We start from the raw sequence: 25,365 nt of genomic DNA, 5'->3' as shown, positions 1-25,365 counted from the left end.
ATCCATGAAGATTTCTTTTCAACTCCTCTGGGATTTGGGGTCATAGTTCAGGTATTTTTTAATCCGCTGCTACCAGTTGTAAAAAGACAGAAAGCACCTTTACATCTTCCTTGGTCATAAGTTCCTACACAACATCCCCAATCAAACCTCTCATAATAAACCAGACATTTTAATTTCAGTAGCTTTATTTTACAAAAGAGGCAACAACATAGGATCCTGATTACATCTGGGAAACACCAGGAAGTTTTTATTTTAGAAGTTTTATCCATCAAAAGCCACAAAGCCGAACTTTCAATTTTACAAGGAAAAGATAAATACTCATACCTCCATCATAGGTAATTTTCTCATTTTCACAATGCTTACTCAAACATATACAAGCCTGAAATATTTATTTTTAACAAAAATAAAGTTTTCACATTTACATGAATTCCCTCTATGGAAAAAAAAAATGCAACATTAAATTATTAGCTTATCGTTAAACATGTTTTAATGTCAGGATTTAAACACAGATGTCAGTAAAGGTTAGCTATAAAACAAGAGCAGATACAAGTTAATGTTTAGGCATTTTAGGAACATGGCTGATTTCAAGTACTTTCTAGGTGGGAAATGCTCCCACCTGCTGGCCAATGTTGGTACTGCATTTCCCTTTAGTCTGAACCTGACCGGAGAAAAATCAAATATGTTCAGTTTAGTTCAATGATCCCCAGAACCGACTAAGTGCAACTAAAACATAGCAACAAACTTTATTGAAAACAGTGCTTGCCTCTATTTAAGGCCTCATATTCATAAAAACACACAAAACACACAAACCTGAAGAAAAACGGATCCCTCCCACACCCCATTACGCCTTCCCTATTTTTAAAATTTCACCTATTTTGGTTTTAGTCTTGCTTTAACCTTTTCTCCAAATGCATGCTGGGACATGTAGGCAATGTTGCTTTTCATGCAGATGCTTTTGCCACACCACACGGACGGAAACGTTAAGGTATATAACGGTAAAAATAAACCAGACACCGGTATGTTTACAGGCATAGCTGGACTACAGGATTAGCCTGGCAGTTTCATTTAATGCTTTAAGCCTTCTAAGTAATAAAAGCAAGTAGGATCGCTCTTCCACCGACACCAGAGGCTCGTCTTTCTAGAAGCAGACTTAATCACCGTTTATGGGGTTATAGGCTGGGATGACATTGCTCTACAGTTCTTGCCGATTACAGAACAAGCCCTTGGAACAACGAGACTCTGGACGCCCAGTTGTTCAATCAGGTTACCACTTTCCCCAATTATCCAACAAAAACAAACTTTCTTTCTTTTACAACATTTTCATTGTTCTTTCTCATCAACTTCCACAAACCCTCAGACACTTACAAGTTTACTTTACTTCCTCCCTCACAGGATTCCTACCACTTTACTGGAGCAGTTTCATACTTTTCCAGGCTCAACTTTCATAGTTAACCATTTTAAAACAATCACGCCAACGTTCACCATTGATTTACAGAATACACAGGAAAAAAGGTAAAAAGGAGGCGACGGATACAAGGAGGGGAAAAGGATACAAAATAAAATGTATGCAGAAAAGGAGAAAATGAAAAGAGTATTCAGTAAAGAGGAGAATCTTTAGACAGTAGGATTGAGAATAAAGTCTGGTCTGCAAAAAATAAAAAAGTTTCCGAACTGTTCATTTCCTCAAATTATCCTGACTTGGGAAGATACTGAGGTCAAATTCCAGACCCTTTCCTGACTACAAAGGAATCCTGCTTCCAGTTGCACCTGAACATCCAGAGTCTCACGAGAACTACTGAAATACAAACCCAACGCAAGAGTCAAGCTAAGGCCAAGCGTCATGTCGGATGAGTACATTGAGAAAACTCAGCATCACTAAAAACAGTTGAGTTCAATTGTGCTTTTAACTGGCGTCATGAAAAGAAGGGACTGTTCTTCCTGCTGATTCCCTGACTCCTCTCTCCAGAAGGCAGAAAGGAAATGGAGTAAGTAGAGGTGTTAGCGATGTGTGGCTCCTTCCTTTAGTGTTTTGAACTTCTTGGATGGTGCGAGATGGAGGCAAGATGCCGGCGTCGTTCTTTAAGGTTTCCCCAAGGTGGCGGGGGGATATCCAGGGAGGTCGGATGAGGAGGATGTCCGGTTGACTTACTACCTGCTCTGGCGCCAATCATCGCCGGGAGACTTTGATTGCGCCGCAGGCCGTCCATCAAACTTCCACCGCCTGCCGACACAAATGTGGCGGATTCTTGGTGCGGCACTGGAGTGTCAGACTCTGAACTGTGCAGCACCTTAGTGAACCCCAAACGACGAAGCCTTTCTACCAGACTAACGCTGAGTGGGTTGGCCTTGTCGCGGCCTGGCTTAGAACAAGAGGAGAGGCTGGGGGTTTCCTGGGAAGGGCTGGGCAGGTCAGGATGTGGGGCTCGGCCCAGATTCAACCCGTACACATCTTGGAGAAAAAGCTCTGCAGGCCGCGAGGCTAGAAAATTGTCAGACGGATGTTGGCGAGGCTCCACTGGCACGGGCGAAGGAGTGGGAGAGTGAGAGGGGGAGTTGGGTGGTGTGCTTGGCATGAGTCGCAACAGGGGTTGTCGTGGAGCAGATCTGGGCAATGGAGAGGGTACATCAGTGGAAACTTGTGCAGAAATACCTCTCTCTAGGACCAGTTTGGCCAGACCGCAGGGGGGAGCTGGAGGGCGTCGAGGCGGGAAGGAGTCACCCAAACTCAGCCTGCAGGGAGTTACCGGAGTACTGGGACCCGTCCTCATGGAGCTGGGCGTGTTGGCTGAAATGGACGACTGAGAGCTGGAAAACACAAAGAAGTCAAGAAAATGACTTTGAATTTAGAGTTGTCTCAACTTCTCTCTCAAAACAGCGCTTCCAAATCTGATGTTTTGCCTTATTTTCTTTGTCACAGTCTAAAGTTGGCTTACCTTGGTGTGACCTGTGTGATGTCAGTAGGGTGGAGAATACGACAGGTTGTGAAGGTGTAGGTCGAGAAGGTGGAGCTCTGACTCTTTCCTGGGTTTTGGACTAAACACAAAACAAAGCTCATGAGAAAATCTCACAGTGATGGTGTTGCATTAAAGTCTTAATATTTTAAGAAAAACTGTACCACAAGAAGAAGATGTTGAGGTTGAAGCTCTATTTTGTGATTGGACAGTAGTTGTAGAAGGTCCTGGAATGGGGAGAGTCAATTGGTTGGATTTCTCTGTGACGTGATTGGGTGTCAAGCAGAGGTCCAAAGGTACAAAGGAGGAAGTGGAAGGCGCTCCAGGTAATGTTGATCGGATCGAGGGGAGAGGTGCAACAGAACGGTTTCTGTCTTCGGGTGTGGATGAACAGCGTACGTTGAAGGTTATCCCGCATTCCTCCTCTTCCTCATCCAGCTCCTCTTTACTCTTTTCGGCTGTTCCTTTCTCAAGGGCAGCAGTCTCTCTGTGCTCTTCAGCCTCCTCGTCTTCCTCCATGTCTGACAGTCGGAACATGGCATCCTGAGCCAGAGGTCGGAAACCCTTCGTCACAACCCCAGGGTGCGGGTCTAAGATGGTGGCCAGGTGAGGCTGGGCAAGCTGCTGCCAGTGATGAAGCGTCAGGGAGCCTAAGGACAAACATAACGTGATCTAAATTTGGAAAAGACAGTGCATAATGGAGCAGAAACTAAACAAAGAAGAGCCACACAGTTTCGGGAACAATCAGAGTTTCCTTGAGTAGACTGGTGGATCTGGATTTCCAATTGATTTTTTAAAAACCTAAAAATCTCTTGGTACCGACGCTGCCCACCATATTTGACTGAACCCATGAACAAAACCTGAAGACAACCAGAGGCCGTAACGCTATCAAAGGTGAGAAAAGCCTCCAACAATGTTGTTTGGAAATTTGCAAAAATGTAAAATTTTATACTTAGTCATTGTGATATTTTGTGTATAGAATTTTAAGTTTGGAATAAGGCTCTAAACATTACACAAAAGATAAGTTAAGTGTAGGGAATACTTTTATATTTTGAAGTAAAAACTAAACTTTGCTCAGATTAGCAAAGGGCACTAGCCAGTTAGCATAATCAAGCTAATGTAATTCAGCTCATTTTAAACTGTTTTATAAACACAAAAATGAATAAGCTAAAAACTTTCTCCAACAAGAATGAACAAATATTTATGAGAAAAGAAGTAAATCTAAAAGTAGCAAGTTATAGATAATTATTTCTGAGATTTGAAGCTAATGTAAAAGAATTAAAAACCAGCCTTCTATTTAAATCGAAATAAATTTTTTACATGGAAAGTCGAGCTAAAACTAGCTTAAAACTTAAAAATTAAATAGCCAAAACTTTGTTTCAATGTCTCTATTTTACACGTCAGTATTCGCATTTAAGAGTAGAAAATATATCGTTTGTTTAAAAATTTTATTAGAACGTGAATTTTCTTTTGATGAAAAATAGCGACAGTGGAAACATTACCTTCCATTGGTTTGACGATCTGAAGCTTCTCCGGCAGGAAGGTTTTAAAAACAGTAGAGCCGACTGTGAGATCGGAGAGGTTGGAAAAGGACGAGAGCACGCTGCCCATCGGGGAGCTGCAGTCGCTGCCCTCGCCGTCGGCTTCTGGCCCCGTCTGATTCTGCAGCTTCTTCTCACGCTCAGCATGGAAGAACTGACGCTCAGACAGGAAGTTCTGCCGTCTTAAAGAAAGTCGATGGAGAGCTTTGGTGAGCTCATTTCCTCCTGGTAGTCCTGGCTTTCCCATTCGTACCTCGTCCCTGCAAACAAGATATGCATCCCGACTTAGGACATGTCATTATATCTTGACTGTAGGTCAGACACAGGTTTCTTACCCTTGTGCTGACTGGAAAGGTTGGGCAGTCATTACTAGAGAACTCTGTCCAGAACCGGGGATGGGCGGAGTGGCCAAAGCAGCGCGAGACGCTGAGGCGTTGACCGAGCGGACTGTTTGGAAGACTCTCTTTTGAGAAATTCTGACAGGGAAAAATAAAAATAAGTTTTGTTTCTGATTTGTAAATGTCGACTATATGCAGATGGCGTTGTTACAAGTAATCTTTTTAACCCTGTGCACGGTCTGGCAGGGTTACACTAAACTTTTCCAAGTTTTTTTTTTTGTTGTGTGTGATTTTGGGAACTGACTGTCTGACGGGACTTCCCTACTGTCTGACCGTGACATCTGCTGAACTCCTCCTGAGCATCACACGAATACCGCAGGATCGTTTAAAAACCAAACACTGCTTCACTTCAGCATTTTAACATTTTTCAAGAAAAAAACAGCATACTTCTTTAAAACAAATCTTCAAAATATAAAATAGCAAATTCCTGTCTTCCTGGCACCAACCAGTCACTACATGTTGACATTTTGAATCATTTCACTCGGTTTGTTTCGCTACATTTAGTGCAAGACCTTCAATCTCTAAATCAAAACCATTGTTTGCTTGTTTTCTAGAAACTGTACAGAGCAGCACACATTTCTAAAATATGCAGATGACAGCGTTACATACATTTTATTTCTTAAAGCTTAAAATGCTTGAAATAAAGATTTGAAAGTATAATAAATATTCAGAAAGGCAACCTTTGGTCTTGAAAGGCGGTTTCCTCATCGATGCTCAGCTCTCTCCTCATTGAACCCTCGATCTCTGCTGCCAACGATTCCTGTTTGGGATAAGATTTCCTAAATAGACCAACTAAAATCATTTTTGCACGTATAATAATTTCTGACTTGGAAGTCGTTTTATTACCATGGGGAAGAGGCCGTATGAAAGATGTCGTCGCATCCCGGAGGAGGGACTGCTTCTACTGCGCAGTTCTCTGATCTCGTCCTGCGACTCGTGGAGCATTTCCACACACTCTGCGTTCCTCTCTGCCAGCTCGTTCAGCTGCCGGAGCGCAAACACAGGATTAACTTAAAAAGTTAAAATATTTGCAAAACTAATGCGAACACAAAATCGGAGGTGTACCTCTGCTGTTAGCTGTCTCTGAGCATCTTTGGAGGCCTGGAGGTGGATCCTTAGCTCTTCTTTCTCCAGAGCCAGCTTCAGAAAACCAACGGAGAGCACGTCTTTACCTCAGTTTTTGGTCATTATGCGAGTTAGGTTTCTAAAATCCAGGTGTTCTCACCTCCTTCACTCTGTGTTGCAGCTCTACAATCTGAGAAAGCAGCTGAGCGATTTCCTCCTGGTGTCTGAGCAGCTCTTCGTTCTTCTGGGACAGTTCATCCGTTAGAGACACCATCTGACTGTTGGACTCACCTGTGAGGAGGAAGGTGCATCAATACGAGGTTCAGCCACCACAGTGTCTGAAACAATCCACGTTTTGTCACATTACAAACATAAATTTCTCTATAATAGAATAGTTTATATCAACGCCGACTCACGTAGTTCTTTGACGCAGTCGCTGACCAGCTGCTGCTCCTTCTCCTCGTACGTCATGGTGTCCCGCTTCAGCTGACACGCCTGGAATTAAAACACTGTCTTTCGGAACAAATCTACAATTTTTATTTATTTAATTCCTTAATTTTTCCACCTTGGGAGCTCCATACCTCAGACCTCAGTGCCAGGTTCTCCTCCTCCAGATCCTCCAGTTTGTTCTGCAGCTGCTCCAGCTGGCCGAGCGCAGCGGCGGCGGCAGCGGCCCCCCCCAGCAGCTGAGGCTGCTGCTGTGGGGTCGACACAGTGGCGTCTTGCTCCCCCTCCTCCGAGGCGCTGGCCACGATCCGGAGCAGTTCATCCTTCTTGTTTAGCTCATGCTGCAGCTGGTGAACCTGGATTATAGAAAACCTTGTAATTTAACTGGACAAATTTAGTCACATATTTTATTTGAATTTGAAAATTTTGCTCCATTTACTCTCTTCAGACATAATCTTAACCAGATTTCCGCTTAAACCTTAAACTCCTGTTTGGAGTTGGGTTAAACAAAATAAAAAGTTAACATTTTATGGCCATTTTGTAAATTTCAAGCACATTTTATGCAGATGAAACTTATGTACATTTAATTTCCACTGCTGGGTGAACTGAAACGTACTGAAAAAGATTTGAAAATAAGCAAAAGTCATTCACATACATGCATGATACTGCCACCACCATACATCATCATGGGAATTGTATTCTCAGAAAGATGTAGGTTTGTTCTATCCTTTGTGGCTAAAAGGTTTAATTTTCATCTCTAATGAGCCTTTTGGGAAACTTGAAACTTAAACTATGTTGTGGTCATTTGCAATTTATGTGGCTTCTAAGTGTAATGAGGTTAAAAAACAAACTGAATAAATAATTACAATCATTTAGTTCCTTTATGACGTAAATGTGGAGACTCATTCAAGTGCCATAATTTGTAATGAGTTACCTGGTCCACTGCTTGCGCCAGCTGCTCCTCCACGGCGTCGTTTCGCTCCTGCAGCAGGTGGTTTCTCTGCAGAAGAGACTGACCAATCCGAGCCGCAAGCTCCAGATCTCTGTCTCGCTGTCCAATAAGAACGCAGGAGGTTACTACAGTTACCGGCTGACAAATGTTTGTCATCCAGGGATATCTACCTCAGCCAAAAGATGGGTGACCACTTCGATGTCATTGTAGGTTTTGGTCATCTGCTCGACTCGATCTGCACTGAGGACTGAGGCAGAAAAAGCTTTTTTAAAAATCACCGTAAGCTAACTTACACGTTATCTAGCATGCACATGCAGCCAAAACTTAGGCTCATGCACCTCAAAATAAAACCAGTTTCACTCCAAACTTAAGGAATGGCTAGCATGCTACTTTCTATTTACCAAAAGGTTCTGTCTACTTGCAACACACCCAAATAAAAGACACGCCAAACAGATCTAAGCGTATTTCCTGCTGTTCTCTACAGGCAGAAGGCAAAAAATGGCTCCAAGTGCAGGGAAAGTGAAGCCACTTTCACAACAATGTTAAATTAGAAAGTTTCAGAGTAACAGGAGGCAGGAAGGGAGAGAGGGATACCTTTGGAGAGGCTCTGAGAGCCGGGACGGGAGTAAGGAGAGGGCTCCAAAGCAAGATAAGCTAGAGAGAGAGAAGGGAAAAAAGACGGCACCGTTTAAGAAGAACGCAGTGCTTTGCAAAAGTATTCAACACGTTACAACTATGAGCTTTAATGTATTTTAATCAGGATTTGACGGATTTTTAACCAGGATTTTTACTCAAATAAGAGTATAAAAGAATTTGATAAAAAGTCTTTTCAACTGAGTGACTGACCAAATTATCTATCATTTAATATTTAAAATTACACAGACGGACCAAAATATAAAGTTAAGTGGAAATGTAGGTATCTTAAGGATGAAAATGACAATTTATGTAAGTAACAAAATCAGGCAAAATAATTTTTTCCAAATCAATAAAAAAAACTTACAAACTTTAACAAAAACAGCAGGTGTGTGTTTGTGTCTTGTGAATTTTTGGTTAAAACATGTTTGTATTTCATTCAGTGGGTATAAAATCCAGAAATTTTACTCAAGTAAAAGTAGAGATACTTAGTAATAAAATTACTCAAGTAAACACTGTAGTAAAAATATTCCTAAAAGTATTTTTTTATTTTTTTAAAAAGGTACTCAAGTAAATGTAACTAGTTACTACCCAACTCTGGGGTTTGATGTGACAGCCAAACAAAGTAGTGCAGAGTTGCGACAAACCGGAAAATAGTTTTTGAACCGGAAGAAGTTTGAGTTGTAGTTTGTCGCAGGTCATCTAAGGAAACAGCAAAAACATGGACGAAATCTAACATGAACAAAATCTTCCGTCCAGCATCATGCTGCTGGACAGAAAACAGATGGGAGTTAACAACAACACTTGCAGCTATAACTGCATCAAAAGGTGTTTGAACACAAATGTATGCCACACTTTTCAGTTTTGTTTCTGAACAAAGAGAACAGACGTTGTCCTTCCACTAAACCTTTCCCGGTTCGTCAAATAAAAGTTAAAGAGATCTAGGACTTCAGCAAAGCACTGTTGAATCAACCTTTAAAAGGAGAATTGTTGGGCAGAAAGAAGAAACTAACGAGAAGAAACTAACGAGAAGAAACGAGGAGTGAAAGCAGAAGCTTTAATAAACCACGTTAGCGTTCTGGAGCTCTGAGGTTCTACTCATTAGTCCGATCTGCTGAAAGCACCTGAGTGAGAGTCAGCGGCGCTGCACAGACAGCTCCCCCAGCTCCACCTGTTTAAAGAGAAGCAGCAGCTTCACACTCCAACAATGCTGGACTTGAGCACTATAATCATTTCCTTTGATTTAAAGTGCAAACATGACCGTATATTAGCACAACCAACACAGTTTTAGCTAAAAGATAATAGAAAGTAATGTTTAAGAACAAAGTGGGGCACCACATCAGCCCTCCTATCCTTTGTAATAAAAGCAGATTAAATCAGATGAGAGCGCCGTTCGGTAATCCGAGCCTCTGGGTCTGACCAGCTGAAAATAACCTCGAAAGATGGCAGCAGCGTGCGCTCACACATATCTGTTTACCTCGTGGCTGGAGCATGTCGCTGTGGTCAAGGCGATGCACATCCATGGTCTGGTTTTGATCATGTTTAATCTCGCGTTTACTTCTTAAGTTCCAGTGAATAAAGATGGCTGGACTCTGGCCACAATGAATTGCATAACTCAACAGTTTCTTGCTTAACGAGCTGCGTTGCTTTGACATTTATGAGTTTCACGCTCATAAACAGTGGATGTCTGGTTGGACCTTTGGTACCAATAAACTAACTGGAATGTAGAGGAAAGTGGAAATGGCAATATAAATAATCAGGTCGTAAAATGGGGTCAAATGATGGCTTGTTTTGAAACATGGCTGAACTTTTCCCTATAGATGCTGTTTGGGTGAACCGATTGCAGCTCTCTGGCTGATCACCGATCTTTAAAAGCTTGACCTACCAATCCTGATTTCTTTTTTTTTTTTATCTGAAAAATGTCCCTTTCTCTCAGAAGAAAAAATGGGACAGTAGCTAATTTTCAGACCAGATAAGATCAGTTTCAGTTTCAAAATTACAGAAAATCAGGGTTGATTCATCAGTGACCTCTTGCTTCAACTCTACTTTCGTTTTTAAATTTTGCCACAGATTCTTAAATGGATTTATGACTAGGCTTTGACTAGTCCATTCTAGCATGCTTTCAGTCCGAATCATCAAACCAGAGAACCTACTTCCAACTTTTGCTCTTGACAAAATGACACTAGTAAAGACAAATTAGTGAATATTTTAATAAGGCTGTGTATTAATTAGAAATGATACTTTCTAAATATAGTTCATAAGTCGTTTTCTTAGTGTCTGTTCGTTGATAGCACACCGGACCTCCTTTCAGAGCTATTAATAGTCAGAGCAAGCTGTAATAAAAACTCTGCACTTAAAAATGTAACATGGATTTTCAGTTCAGACTTCCTTTTCTGTAGTTTTGCAGTTTTTATTCACTGGTTTTATTGCCAACTGCATTTCAAAACAGTTTTGATGCAGAATGTGCAGTTGTTGCATTTGTGAAGAAAACAGGAAGTTGTCTCTTTGACTGGTAACTCACTTCCTGCATACCGCCACTTGCTTGATTGGACAGTAAACAAAGCTTGAGATTTCCCCGCTTCCTTTCTCAGGAGCAAACCATTTCCATGCAGCGCTCTCCCTGACCTTGCTGACAAATTGGACACACACAAGGAAACAGCAGCATGCTAACAGCTCACCCTCCACAGCGTCGGCATCATATTCCGCCTCATTTTGGACCTTTAAACCCGGCATTATCCGTGTTTCTTCCCTACTGTCCTACTTTCACCCAACTCCCCCCAGTTAGACTCTGTCTCGTGACTCCGGCCTCTGTGTGTCCCTCTGGTGAGGTCAGTGCATTCCTCTTTAGTTCACACACACACACACGCACGCACACACACACTGGCTGGAAGAAAAGCCGGATGCAGTCTTACTCATGTAGCGCAGAGTCTCTTCGGCCAGCATTGGAGAGATGGAGCTGATCTGTGTGGGGGCTTCGTCTGGAGAGCAGCTGGGGGAAACCACCCAGTCCTGACTGTCGGACAGGTAGAGGGAGCCGGACCCGGCCGAACACGAGCCCAGTGAGCTGGAGGTGTAGTGCCTCCCGCTGCTGCCCAGTCCTTCATCTGGAAACCAGGAACACATCCTGATCACGTTTCCAATATCAAACTCTGCTCAGAATTACAAAATACTAGGAGCAGCACCTACAGCTGGGCAATAAATCAATAACTATATATTGCGATAAACACGTGACCAAAATCAATAGATGAAACATCTGATGGAATATTCACTGAACCGCACAGTGGTTCATGCTTACGTTTCACCTGGGAAACGTAAGTATAAGAAAAGCTTTAGTCGCTTTCACAGTGAGTTAAGAAATGTTGGTGGAATCAGCTGACTCACTCACTCTTTTGTTACCTAGCAACAACCTGTTGAGTAACTTGTGGTTACCTAGCAACAACCTGTTGAGTAACTTGAGCAGCAACAGTTTTAAGTTTTACCTCTCAGCTGTTCAAGAGAAAACTGTGGATTTCAGATATTTAAAACACAAAACTAATCAACGATGAGCGATATCAACTGATATGAAACACTTATATCGTGATACGTTTTTCAAAAGTGTGTGTATATCGATATGAACACATATTTCTGGAGTGATTATTCTATTTGTGAAAACAAATATTACGTTTTATCTCACCTCAGAAGCGAAAAATCACACTATTTCTAATGCATATTTTTAACCACCCTTTGTCTGAAAAACACTCTTCAGTTTAAACCAACATTACCCATAATGCAGTTCTTTTAGATGTATGACTAAGATGTTAGATGAATTGTATTTCTCACCATGTCTCCACATTTTCATCAAATGTGGAGACACACAGTACAATTACAACCGTGATTTTGTAGTGCTGCCATGTTATCATAGCAACCTACTGTGGGAAAACCAAACACTGGCTCTAAAGCAGACATTTTGCATTTGTCATTGCCTTTGTACAGTTTCCGTTTACCTAATTAAACTGGTGTAACCTAAATGAAGTCTCCAACACCTAACAGGCAATAATTCGTTCACAAAAAGAAGAAGCTTCAGCTTCTGCAGAGCAACAGGAAGTACGTTTGTGTTGTTGCTATGCAGTTTATGTGAGTCAGTGTGTGTGCTCTCTTGGGTCTGGTACTGTACTAGTCAATGACCTTCCACTTGAGTAAATATGTGGTTTACTGGGACACGAGCTAACAATAGCATCTGGCCCAGAGACTTGGCATACTGCACTGAGGGGAGGCGGGGCAGAAACATATTTTATACACGCTAATCTGAGGTCAGAAACATTACAATATGCTCTGTACAAAGATTTTATTCTCTCTCACATGTAAATAAGGAAAATCAAGCAAAAATAATAATTCCTGACCTGTTTCCGTGCTCGACTCCTTCTTCTCCACCGTCCGGGGTTTCACTTCAAACATGTCCTGTCCTCTGGGTGGGAGCGAGGGGCCGTCCTCCCAAAAAACACAACACTGGACAAGACAGGGAGGCAGCTACTGCCGTGACATCACATCCTGGTGCTGCGCTGATGGGCCGTGACCTCATGAATACCTTCACCTGTAACAGAGTGAACAATCCGGGGATTACACAGCTGCTTCAAGACATTCTGACCTACAGATTAGGGCAAGGCATTTCTGAAAAAGTCAGGAGAAATTAGTGTCACAGCTTCATAACCAACTGTAAAAAATTATTCAAGCTAAACGGGATAGTTGAGACCAAAACGCCAAACTGAAGATTTTTGTCACCCAGTTTTTGGTAGAAAAACAAAGAAAAGAGAAAAACAATAAATCATAAAAATGTAAATTATTGAGCTCAGTTTAACTTAATTTTATAGCTGCAGACTTGTGTATCTTTGTAGGTTCTGAGTAGCAGGAATCAGGCCACTGGAAGGACAAGAGTCCTTGGTCAAGGTCTGGTTACACAACAGTAAAGCTGAAACAGCTGGGGTCATAAAAGAGATTAAGGCAGATGTTTCACACACAACCTTACAGTCTGGAAATTTTTATCCAGAAATTCCAAACTTCTAATTTGAAACCATAGGATCTCTGATTGTTGAGATTTCCGTCGCACCTTGCAGCAGTCCTTCAGTGTCCGAGTAAATAGATTCAGGATCCATTATGTTCCTACTCACCGTAGCTCTTCAAATACATGCTTCCTGTTTCCGTGATTTAAAAAGCCGGGACCTGTGAGTCATGCCTTGACTGAGGCTGACTCAGACCGCTACGTCAACACCGCTCTCTTCATAATGTTTATGAAACCCAAAGAAATTAAAAGCTTAATGTCAGCTCCCAACCACAGCCAGCCACAAAAATGACCTGCTACTAACCAGAGGTGACATTACTGTGACCGTAAAACCACAGCCAGCGGCTCAAGTGTCAGCTGCTTACCTCAGCTTTTCACATCCCATCACATCTAATCTGCATTCAGCGGACGATCAAATAGAAAGTGACACAGAGCCGACACAGCAGTGGAAGATGGCAACACGTCAGTAATGAAGTACAAACTGAGGTTAAAGCCGTCATCTGGCACTCCAGCAACAAGGAGCGTGGGATTTACAATGGCTGATGAAGCTGGACTTCATTACACAAAGGTGGGCAACTCCCTGGAGCCCCAGCTAATAACCTCCTATCTTAATACTAATATAACCAATGAGTATTTTACATCACTGTGGGGGGATTCTGGCCCTTTCTTCTTCATACAATTATTGTAACTTGGTCACGTTGATCAAATTTCAACCATGAGTTACATGTTTAAGGACATACACTTTGACTAGACCACTTCAAAGCATTTATTCCGTTTAACTGTTGGTTATTTAGTGCTTTGGATCATGGTCCTGTTGAGTAACCCAAGCAAGCTTGTAGTTAAGGTCACAAACAGATTTGGTTTTTTGTCTAACCTTAACTGGGGCAAGTGAGGCCTACAGTGTTTTGGATGTTGTTCTGGGTTCTTTTGTGACTTTCTGGATGAGTCATGGATGCACTCTTGGAGTAATTTTGGTTGGATGCCCCGTCTTGTGAGGGTTTACGACTGTTCCATGCTTTCTCTAGTTGTGGATAATGGCTCTAATACTAGCCATGTGTTTTGCTGGTATTTGTCAGTATCTGTTTAGATCCTTCAGCCTACATCGTGTTGTCTGATGGGGTCCATTACAGTGATTTACAGGAAGAAATCTGATCTTGGTGCAGCAAGCTAAAATGAATTCTGCTTTCTAAAATAAACTTAGTTGATTTTAGATAACTTGTGAGTTAACACGGGGATTATTACCTTCACTTAAGGCAAGGTAAACTTGGCTAGTTTCTTAAATAATTTGAAAGTTGTATTTACTTTAGCAAAGTTGTTTTTGCTCCTGTAGTTAATTAACATCGTTTAAGTCAAGATCTAGCTGTATTATGAAGCAACAATAAGCTACAAACAGGTGTTGTTGGTTAAATTAGGAGTGAAAAAAGGGAAGCCGGGGCCCCGCTATGACTAAATCCGCCCCTGGAAACAACTACTTTGATTTAACATCCGTTTATAATACATGGTTATTTCCGAACAACTGTTTTATGCTGAGAGATAGATAATATTAAATAATATATTCATGCAAATGCTTCTCCATTAAAATAAAAGCTTTGTGGTATGCCTTTATTTTGTCAGTTGAATGCGTCCATAGAAATGCGTTCACCGATTTGTTATTAAATACATACATTTAGATATTTAACAGAGAGTATGACATTATTGCCATAATAACCAAAATAGGCAACAGTTGTGTGATAAAAACAGTATGAAGCGCTTCCCGTTAGCCTAACGCTATTCTGTCTCGTGCGCTTCGATGACAGCTTCTAACCGTTGCGTCAGCGAGCAGCTCCTCCGCGAGCTCAAAAAAAAATTTATGATTACAGCCTGATTTATGTTTACAGCAGCATTTCAGTCATGATCAAACTTACCCGGCGTCAATAAACTTCCACTGCATGGGATATTCCAACGATACACGCTTAGAGATTCGTTTAGCGAAGCATCAAACAATGGAGAAGGATGACGATGAAGTTGGCCTGCGATTCATAACTCCATATTTGGGCTTTTGACTAAAGGGCCACTCCGCCACATTTACCACTTCTGTCTTTGAAGTAAGACCATTGGTATCTAAACTTTTTGCCATAGGATCAAAAAATGTCATATTCAAGCAAAAATACTCAGAAGGCTTCCAAATTTAATTGTATATTCTTCTTTATACCTGTTCAACAAACTCATATTTTAATGAAAAAAAAGGCAAAGTATTCTGACTTCTGTAGAAAAGAAATCTGTAAAATCAGTAGATCTGAAACATAAAAAAACTTTCTAACTCCCATTACAAATTAAGAGAAAATATGTGGCACTTTTTGATTTGTTTATTATATTTATTAAAATTTTGAGTGTGTATGACCTTTAGTTTGTCCAGGTTTAGACAAACTAAACCTGGACAGATTTTTTTCTCTGTGAATGATGAACTGTATAAATGAAAGTTTTGTTTACAGTTTGAAAATTAAAAAGAACGATTTTGTTAGTTATTCTTTTCCCTTTGTCTGTCTGCAGCCATATTTAGAAGCCATAACTATTTATAATGTCAAATACTTTATGAATCCTTTATTTAATATGTTAAAACTTAAAATATTTGATTTCAAGGCCCAATTTGATTAGAAATCGAACACGTTTTAAGATAAGTCACTGTTTTTAGCTAGGTGAAGTTATTAAATGCAGGGGAATAGCCCTTTAGTTTTGAACCAAATAGAAACCTACGAATCGGACGCTAACTTCATCCCTGTCCGGAGGAAAAGAGAAGGCGTTTCACAGCAGCCATCATCATCTAATGGCGACGGTCAAACCCAATCACGCCTCAATCAAGCGCCGGTTATCAGTGTCAAATTAAAAGTCTGCCCAAAGGAAGCTGTCTTTTAGTTATTGTCCAACATTTATGTGAATATTAGGTTTTTACGTAGCGCCATTCTAATCTGGAGAAGGAAAAGCGCAGGATGGAGCGTATAAAAGACACGTCGTGCAGACTGACCGACGTCCCTTTGTGTCTTTAAGTTGTTTATGTCGAAGCGCTATCGGGAGGTGAAGGTAGGTAAGCAGACTGTTTTGGTTTTCTTACCTCAGACAATTTAAAGTAAAGAAGAAAACTATAAGGAAAAGTAACCTGTGTTAGCGCAGTGCAGCAACTGTTTACACAGATATCTGCCACAACTACAACTCCCAGACTCGTTACTGGTATAAATATACAAACTGGCTATTTGGTCTTTTGTATCATGGAATGAATGTTTAATTTTACATTTCTGCAAACACAGCCATTATCGTGGACTAAAACACAGCCTTTCAGCACAGTATTTGAATAAAACTTGCTTTAACTTGGTAAATGACTTAAAAGATGCATCGAATAATTACAAATTTCCAATATAATGAATTAACTATATCAAGGATTTGTTAAATACACCAATTTAAATGTGGAAATCCTTCATTAAGCTTTGAAATCATTAAGTAGTTTTTTTGCTGCCTAGTTTTATTGACTGTCCCATAGTAATTTACAAAAAAATACATAAAAAATACACTATTAATTACATTATTGATTATTTCCTGGTGTTTTTTCTTGTAAAATTCCCTTTTAGTTGAAGTGAGAAAGTCAGAATCTCATCACTTCATTAAATGGGAAGGAAATAAATCATCCTTCACACAGCTGTTTTAGCAGATTATTAGTTATTTGTGTATAGTAACATAATTTAACATTACTTTTCAACACTGTATTTCCAGTTTTATTTAATTAAGCATGCATAATTAAGTAACAAGTTATTATACATTAAATTGTGGCATTTTTGGCAATCAGTGCAGCTTGGATGTACCACTCTGTTTTCCAGGAATCCGTCTCAGATCCCTCATGGACGTCTGCTGGTGAATCGAGTTTCCTTGGAGCTAAAGATCAGCTGATGTAGCCAGGTAAGCTCCAGCAGGCTGACGGATCCGGCCTGCTGCTCATCCTGGAGTTTCCTCCGTGTGTGTCATGCTTCACCGCCACGCCTCATCCTGCTGTCTCCCTCTCTGTCACCATCGGACCCCTGCAGCTCTTGAACGAATGAATGAAAAAGTCGGTCACTTCACCTTCGCCAAAAGGACTCCATGTCTTTCTTGGTAAGACCAACAAGCAGCATGGATTTCTTTTCCCATCATGCGTTTCTGCTGTGACTTAGCAAAACTAGAAATTCAGGAGTTTAAATGATAGAAAAACAACTGATTTCAGCAGATTTGAACGAAACAAAACTTGATTTGGTCGCCATCATCACTCCGCTAGCATCTGCTTTATATCATCCAAGTTCTATGTTTCTATGCAGTATGCATGTTATCGCTAGTGAAAGTTTGTATTGTGCTGTTTCTGCTTCTTTTGTGTATTTTTTAGTTTTAATTCACAGTAACATTTCCTGCTGTAAGGTAAACCAGAACTCCTGCTTTTATTAAAGTGGCTCCCACTTCCTTTTTTTCCCCCTAATTTTTGATGGTGATTTCTATATTTCTCACAATAAACCACATAGACGCAGATTTGTAGAAACAACTTAAGTAAAAAAAATAAAATTAACATTGCAGATTATTCTTTTCTTCTTTATCCGGTGTTTGTGAAAACAGAAATGAAGCATATATACTGGATGATAAATTGATAAATTGTCCCAGAAGTTATTTCACCAAATATTAATATTGTTGCTTTGACACCATTTTCTAGTAATATAATTGTAATAAAAGATCTATACACTTTAAACTCAGATGAACATTTAACACTGGAACTGGAAGACATTTTAAATATCCAAAATAAATAAAACAACAAATAAAATGAATTTTTGAGTCACTGTGAACAAAATGGTCCTTTGAATAAAGGACCAAATCAGAAAACAGTTGAGCTTGTTTTAATTCATCATGATATTAATTGATTATTTTTTGTGACAGACCTTCTTACTGCTTTAAAAATGTATTTTGTTATTAAATGTATAACACTGTAATAATATAATAAAATGTTATTTATTTGAAGGTTTCTACGGTCGTTGTAAGGAGTTTCTTTTCATCCTGATACCTAAAAAGTGAGCTGTCTGGTGTTAGCAGGTTCATCTATTCACACGTTCATCGACTCGCTCTGCTCATCCGGTTCCCTTTCTGTTGCCTCATATCACATCGTCACCCATGGATGCGTTGCTGTGCCATGTTTCCTGATGCTTGCTGCCTCTTTGTTTCCTCCTCCTCCTCCTCCTCCTCCTCCTCCTCCTCCTCCTCCTCCTCCTCCTCCTCCTCCTCCTCCTCCTCCTCCTCCTCCTCCTCCTCCTCCTCCTCCTGTATGGGCATGTCTCACCTCTGCTCCTCCACCCCCCTCCCCAGGACTGTTCCTGCATATCCCACTCTCAGGTCCAGCCCATGGACATAGAGGAGCGCTATGAAGACACCAGCCACCAGTTTCGGGTCAGTAGCCGACGTCATCAGCTTAGAGATGAAAACCTTTCAAAAGTATTCACTCCCCTCAAACTTGAATACTTTTTCATGGAGATATCAAGATGGAAGCACATCCCTCCCTTAACATTATCCTCTACATCCCTAATGCAGTAGTTCATGATTAATATTTATTATTAACTACTTAATAATAGTAATAAATCATGTACTGCCAAGGCCATGTTCCTGCGGTGATGTAATGCAGAGGGGAAGTTTCCTCTTTGCTCCCTGCATCACCAGAACCTGCAAGCATCCCCCCTGCACTGCTTCACTCTGCTGCTTTTTGTGTTACAGCGCCACCTGCTGGGAGCAGGGAAACGATCCAACATGGAGACTCTAGCATTTTACTAGACAATAAATGTTCCATATTGATAATATTGTTGTTTTTAAAGTAATTTACTCATAATTGCATAATAATACACTTAATATGTATGTGACATCGACGTTTGTTTTGCTGGGTTTTATTTGTTTTTCTCTCCCGTCTCATAATATTGTGATGTTGTTTTTATTTTATGTATCTTTGTAATTTTAAATAAAAAAGATAAGTATATTATGCGTAAAAAATAATGCAAGTACGCCTTCTCAAAGGCTAATGAACTTTAATTTTGTACAGAACATTTCACACCGGTGCAGGAAGATGTTTTAAATATCCAAAATGAAACATGAAAATATAAATAAAAAGGAAATTAAAACTAAACACAGACGAAACCATAAATAAAAAGCACTATGAAGTCTCTATAAACAAAATATGTCATCACCATTTGTGGTTTGCCTTGAAGATGCAGAACAATCAAACAGATGGATGGTTTGCATGCTCAGTTTTTCATTGGATGCCCTGCAGAGCTGCGACGGTTCTGAATACACCCTGCAAGGCCCGGCCGGCGGCGATGACATCACGGGGCTGTCGCCCGAGCCGGCCCATTACCAGCTGCTGTCCGAGCTGGGTGAGGCCACCCACACAATACAGTACAAGTCCTTAACTGTGTCTTAAAGGAATGATGGAAAGATTTGACCTTGTATCGCAGGTAAAGGGTTCAATAACCTGAGCCAGGTGAGCATGGCGCGACACATGCCGACCGGCCAGCTGGTGGCCGTCAAGCAAACCAACCTGGACGAATGTACAGAGGAGGAGCTGCTGCAGCTCATGGTAGACTCAGATTTTCTTTCTTTTTCTTCAGGATCAGAATGTGATTTTGTTCAAATATGTGTAACGATCTTTGTAAATCTAAAGCAGGGTTGCAGTACCAACGTCTGTCATTTCAGTTGATTTTAGGGATCAAATTATGAGGTTGGGTGTTTTTTTAACGTGACATGACCTTAACCCTCAAAAAGCGCTAACATTCAGCTCAGTTCACAACAGAACCACAAACCAAACTAACACTTGTACTCAGAAAAATGCTGGGAAAATGAATAATTCTTAAAAACTTGATGCTGAAACAGTCATTTTGTGATGCGTTTCAGTTCTGGTCTTCTAGTTTTGGTTTCCAGAGGTTAGCATTATGAAGTGTCATTTCAGAACTCATTCAGCTCAGCTAAAGTTTCCAAGAACACCAAGTTACTGAAGCCTGAAGCAAATTTTTAAAAGTTGTGCTGAGATTATTGTAAAATTATATTTTCTAAACCCAATATAAACTGTTGCATGTGTTTTAAAATAAATCCACCTTCTCCTATTTGAAAAAAACAAAAAACAAATCTGTTAATGCACAATCTGGAGGTGTGTGCGCTAGAGCTTGCATATTCTGGTCTAACACCAGTAAGAAGAGGATCCTAACTAGCAGAAGAAAAAACTTTTAGCAAAATTCTAGAGTGTTGCACATTTTTGTCTCATTGGTTAAATGTGTGAATCAATGGTATTTTCTAACGTAGTGGATTAATTTATAATCAAAACAAATTGCTTTTTTTTTTTTGCTTTTGTTTTCTTAAATGTTTCAGATCATTAAACAAATTTTAGCTAATTTTCTAAGGCAAAGGAGAAATCTAAATGAACTTGATCTTTTGTGAAATTGTATTTTCTCTCTTGTTAAATTACAAAATAATTATAACAATAATCAGTATCATCAGCCACATCCACACCTGATTTTTACCACAATATAAAATTAAGAAATCATTTAAATAGAATCTCATTGACAACATGAAGTAGGCAAAATGATCTTAGAAAGTAACTCAAGAAAATCTCATCGAAAGCCATTATATCCAACAATAGGAGATATGTAGGCTGTTATTAAATGTTGTTTGGGTTTTTTAACGTAACTTGAGCATTTTTGTGTTTTATGTTTTTATTTCTATGCTGCTAAAATCTTTGAAACATGGCTCTGGCCAAGTCAAAGTATGAATTTTAATAAGCTCTAGTCTCACCTTAAACAAGTTCAGACTGGAAAATCCTTCACTGTGACTGAAATTAATCAATTTTACAAAGAGGAATAAGACAAGATTTCTCCAAAACGATGTTAGGGGAGCGATTACTTTCTCACATCAACCTACGGTAGTTTAAACGTCTTTCCCTTTTTCTCTCCTAAATTAAATAAAAATCTTGGCATCCTCTCCTTACATAATAAAGTGTTTAATACCCGACATGAACGTGTTTTCATGTTAGTTCATGTCTCCTGCCGCAGAACGAGGTTCTTCTCTCCCGGCTCTTCCGTCACTCCAACCTGCTGACGTCCCGCCTGGTGTTCTGCTCGTCCTGCCAGCTGTGGGTGCTGACCCCCCTCATGGCCTACGGTTAGCCGCAACGCTCTCCCTTCCGTGGTTTTATTTCCCATCAAAGCTCCATGCATACCTAAGTGGTTTAAATAATTTAGGAGTACAGATTATTCTCCGTTTTTCCCCCTGCAGGATCTGCAGACGCCTTACTTAGAACTTTTTTCCCCGATGGAATGAGTGAGTCCCTGATCGCCTACCTGCTGCACGGCGTCCTGAAAGCGCTGGATTACCTGCATCGGATGGGCTACGTTCACCGGTCAGTGGGCCAGAAGCACGTCGTTTTTGTTAGTGTTTGTAAATGTCTCCATGTGTTGGTGTTGTCCGGTCAGCGGGGTGAAGGCCAGTCACATCCTGCTGTCAGAGGAGGGCCGGGTCTACCTGTCGGGCCTGCACAGCGTCTACAGCATGATGCGTGACGGGAAGAGGATGAGGGCCGTGTTCGACATGCCGCACCACAGCCCGGCGCTGCTGCCCTGGCTCAGCCCAGAGCTGCTGCGGCAGGTCAGGAAAAATATTCACACTCCTTTAAAATGTTTTTACATTTTATTATGGGAAAGCCACTGATTCCAGTGTATTACTGGGTTTTAGTGGGGCAGACTTTGACTAGACTGTGTAGACTTAGTAAAAGTGGCTGAATAATTGCAACTGTGTTTTATGAAGCTTCCAGAAAACGACACAAAAGATTAAAAATCTGCCATTTATAAATCAGAGCGCACGGATTTCCTTATTTTTGAACATAAAACAGATATTATTTTAAATAAGATTCAAATATCCACAAAGCTGCTGCATTTATTTTTTCTTCGCAGTGCAAGAAAATGTTAAAGTCGGTTTGTGTTTGTTGTGTATTTTTTAAATGTTTTTCAATAAAATAAGTTTGGAATATTGAAGGTGTGCTGTGACCTTATAATGTCGGACAGTTTCAGTTATTTACAGTCACTTGAAATGATCAGTTGTTTCTCTGATTTTACTTTTTATAGGTATGTTTGAGTAAAATGAACATTGTTCTTTTATTCTGAACTACTGTCAACATGTCTCTGAAATTTCAAGCAAAAATGTAGCATTTATTTGCAGAGAAATGAGAAATTGTCGAAATAACAAAAAGGATGCAGTGCTTTAGGACCTCAAATAATGGAAAGAAAACAATCATATTCCTTTAGTAACAACAATATTAATGTTTTAACTCAGGAAGAGATCAGACATAAATATCTGGTGGAATAACCAAGAGGTTTTCAATGGGATTCAGTGCAGTGGACTTTTATTTTTTTCCAGAGATGTATATAAATACACTGCTCAAAAAAATAAAGGGAACACTTAAACACTTAAGTGCTCCCTTTATTTTTTTGAGCACTATATATATATATATATATATATATATATATATATATATATATAAAATCTAAGATCAATGATCGACTAGAAAACACGAATTGTAGATAAATTTATTTTAATCAATGCAATAAAACTGGATTTTAAATGTTTTTGAAACTAATTTGGTCTGGATCTCAGACCAACCTGGTTTTATTCCCTGTAAATTTCAGTGTTATGTTGAGCAGTACTGTCTCCCTGTGGTTTTGTCCTCAGTAGGACCTGCATGGTTACGGTGTGAAGTCGGACATCTACAGTTTGGGAATCGTAGCCTGTGAGTTGGTGAGCGGCAGGGTGCCCTTCCAGGACATGCCGCCCACTCAGGTAACCACTTCCTTCCTGAGCAGCACGTGAGTTTAAACCTGCCGCCACTAAACCGTCTGACCGTCTCGATCAGATGCTGCTTCAGAAGCTGCGCGGCTCCCACTGCTGCCTGCTGGACGTGGCTCCCTTCCCGCTGGGCGAGCTGGGTGGCTTGAAGGTGTCCCGCTCCGGGGTGGACTCCGGCATTGGGGAGAGCGTGGCCACCGGGAGCCTGACGCACAGCGCCACCGCGCCGCCCACTGACCGGCCACAGAGCCCGGGGCCCAAAAACCACTCAGCGACGCTGCACAGCCTGGTCCAGCTGTGCCTGCAGCAGCAGCCGGAGCGCAGGTCGTTACCGAGGCGCCGCCGGCTGCTATTGTTATTAAACACGACGGCAAAAATTCTAACAAAACTTTTCCATTTACAGGCCGTCAGCTTCTGAACTGTTGAGCCACGCCTTCTTCAAGCAGGTATGATGTCATGGACACTCAGATCAGAGCTGGGATACATTTACTTGAGTAACTTTTTTGAAAAAAATGTACTTTTACTTGAGTAATTTAATTATAAAGTATCACTTTTATTACTTGAGTAAAGTTTCTGTATTTTCTACCCACTGAATGAAAAACAAACACGTTTCAACCAAAAACACACCTGCAGTTTTTGTTACTTTCATGTTTTTATTGAAAAAAATTGATTCGGAAAAAAGTTTATTTTGCCTGATTTGGATATTTATTTAAATTATTTTCATTTTAAAATACCAACATTTCCACATAACTATATTTTGCTCTGTTTGATGATGTAATTCTTAATTATTAAATGATTGTTTTGATTAGTTGAGTTGCCTGTTTAACAAATATGGTTTATTACTGCGCAAAGTCAAGATTTAAATCTTGTATAGGAACTCTTCGTATTCTGAAGCATAGCAGTGGTGGTGTCGTGGTTTATTAAACAAAAAAATCTTAATAAGTACATTTTCAGTCATTTAAGAATTAACTTTTACTCAAGCATAAAACTCTTGTCAGTAAAACAATGTGGTGGTTAATTTTTGACCTGAAATGCTTTTTGCTGGCGGTAGCAGCATCAGACATTTTGCTGCTGTGTTCCAGGTGAAGAGGCACACCGGAGACTCTTTCCTCAGTTTGATGTACCCAGCAGTGCCCCTCTCCTGCCCTGAGGACCGGCCCGTGTCCAGCCCGCCGGGCCCCACGCGTCCCGCGTCACCATCAGCCACCGCCGAGCCTCCAGAGGCGGCGTGGGACTTCTCTGACTAGCAACCCAAATACAGACAATCAAAGAAAAGCAAGGCCATGCTCTACTGTGCTTTTTTAATTTGTATTATTAATATTAACCCAACAGTCTGAGCCTTTTTATATAATTTTATAATTTGTTTTTCCTTTTTTATCTGTTTGTCTGATGGATAGATTTTGGCGTGAGCCAACTGTGAAAGTGCTGGACTTACAGAAGCTGCTCAAATATACAAATCTTTAGTAATTATATCTTTAAAACGAGTCAGCACACTAATAATTGTGACACATTCTGCAAAGAAAGGGCCACTGTTACATGTTTATTGTGGATTCATGTGTTCCAGCTGTGAATGTGAAGTATTAGGTACATAAAACAACAGGTTTCTTATTGTATTGAAGGAGAAAACATTGTTTTTATTAAGTCATTCTCAACAAGACTAGATCCAGCCTTGTAATCCTCCTTCTGCTGTATGTTCTTTTGTGGAAACTTTACAACATGGGGGTTTAACTGTGCTCTAAAAAGGCACGAGCAATAAATGTGCTGTATCTAGTGCTAAGCTAGTGTAGCGGTTAGGAATCATTAGTCTTCCCTGTCCTGGTCTACATAAAATGTTCCTACTGTGCTCTTCAACCACTTATCCAGCAATGCCTTTGTTTTTAATAGGATCTGGTGAATTCTTTGTAACTGTGATTAAGCGTGCTGTGTATGAGAACTGTGAGTTACAGTACATATCAAACATGGTAGCTGTATAAGCCTTACTTGTATTATTAATGGTACAATATCGATATATATGTTTTTATTCCCATCCTTGCTGTTATTCCTGAGTGGTTCTTTTCCAATGCGAGCTTATTTTGTTTTAATTTATTACTCTTATGAATACAGTTCTGATGAGAAAACATTTTGAAGGAATTTGAAGCCAGAGCAGTTTCTTACAAGAGTGGAAATAATTAATCCTGCTTTAAAACAAAAATTGTATGCTTTTATTTTCTTAAGAAAAATTCACACATAAGTTTTCTGTTTGCTACTCTTCCCACAGGCAGGGGCGGATCTAGAAAAATAAAATAATTATGGGGAGGCTAGAGGGGGGCAGGGATTTTTTCAGGGGTGGCAGTATGTGTGTGTTATATATATATAAAAAAATAAAATAAAATTCCCTTCTCACCCTCCGCGGGTGGTCTGTTTCATCCTCTGAGCTCGGGTCCTCTACCAGAGGCCTGGGAGCTTGAGGGTTCTGCGCAGTATCTTGGCTGTGCCTAGAACTGCCCATTTCTGG

At 40.4% G+C, this 25,365-nt stretch overlaps 2 protein-coding genes across 7 annotated transcripts; one reads left to right on the top strand and one right to left on the bottom strand.

The window, feature by feature from the left end:
* Positions 1–167: 167 nt before the first annotated feature.
* trak2 (trafficking protein, kinesin binding 2) lies at positions 168–15,062 on the bottom strand. Its single transcript, XM_008428790.3, has 17 exons — positions 14,927–15,062; positions 12,367–12,557; positions 10,900–11,091; positions 7,949–8,008; positions 7,525–7,601; positions 7,337–7,453; positions 6,537–6,758; positions 6,372–6,450; positions 6,116–6,246; positions 5,956–6,030; positions 5,737–5,874; positions 5,571–5,650; positions 4,828–4,968; positions 4,454–4,752; positions 3,116–3,601; positions 2,934–3,033; positions 168–2,805 (listed from the first exon to the last, which is right to left on the bottom strand). The coding sequence occupies exons 2-17, from the start codon at positions 12,419–12,421 to the stop codon at positions 2,022–2,024; spliced, it is 3,036 nt and encodes a 1,011-aa protein (XP_008427012.3). The 5' UTR covers positions 12,422–12,557; positions 14,927–15,062; the 3' UTR covers positions 168–2,021.
* Positions 13,458–24,898, top strand: stradb (STE20 related adaptor beta). Of its 6 annotated transcripts, none has more exons than XM_008428823.3 (13): positions 13,458–13,590; positions 16,868–16,946; positions 17,072–17,138; positions 18,366–18,446; positions 19,315–19,417; positions 19,499–19,620; positions 21,086–21,194; positions 21,309–21,432; positions 21,506–21,677; positions 22,761–22,865; positions 22,939–23,195; positions 23,275–23,317; positions 23,954–24,898. In XM_008428823.3, the coding sequence occupies exons 3-13, from the start codon at positions 17,127–17,129 to the stop codon at positions 24,116–24,118; spliced, it is 1,293 nt and encodes a 430-aa protein (XP_008427045.1). In that variant the 5' UTR covers positions 13,458–13,590; positions 16,868–16,946; positions 17,072–17,126; the 3' UTR covers positions 24,119–24,898. The 6 variants fall into 6 exon arrangements, with proteins under 6 accessions (XP_008427045.1, XP_008427038.1, XP_017166005.1 ...); XM_008428816.3 differs by lacking the exon at positions 13,458–13,590 and adding an exon at positions 15,784–16,079; XM_017310516.2 differs by lacking the exon at positions 13,458–13,590 and adding an exon at positions 15,784–16,083.
* The last annotated feature ends 467 nt before the right edge of the window (positions 24,899–25,365 follow it).

The sequence above is a fragment of the Poecilia reticulata genome, chromosome 2 (assembly GCF_904066995.2).
Source record: "Poecilia reticulata chromosome 2, P_reticulata-male-v2, whole genome shotgun sequence".
In the NCBI taxonomy this organism is placed as follows: domain Eukaryota; kingdom Metazoa; phylum Chordata; class Actinopteri; order Cyprinodontiformes; family Poeciliidae; genus Poecilia; species Poecilia reticulata.
This window is presented reverse-complemented; position numbering and strand designations above follow the sequence as displayed.

Excerpts from the sequence above, each read along its gene's own strand:
- trak2 (XM_008428790.3), bottom strand. The coding sequence starts at position 12,421 with ATGTTTGAAGTGAAACCCCGGACGGTGGAGAAGAAGGAGTCGAGCACG. Across the intron at positions 6,247-6,371 it reads CGACTGCGTCAAAGAACTAC|GTGAGTCCAACAGTCAGATG; the intron begins GTGAGTCGGCGT and ends TCCTCCTCACAG. Across the intron at positions 4,969-5,570 it reads ACCGCCTTTCAAGACCAAAG|AATTTCTCAAAAGAGAGTCT; the intron begins GTTGCCTTTCTG and ends TTTCCCTGTCAG.
- stradb (XM_008428823.3), top strand. Across the intron at positions 19,418-19,498 it reads CCAGCTGCTGTCCGAGCTGG|GTAAAGGGTTCAATAACCTG; the intron begins GTGAGGCCACCC and ends CTTGTATCGCAG. Across the intron at positions 22,866-22,938 it reads AGGACATGCCGCCCACTCAG|ATGCTGCTTCAGAAGCTGCG; the intron begins GTAACCACTTCC and ends CGTCTCGATCAG.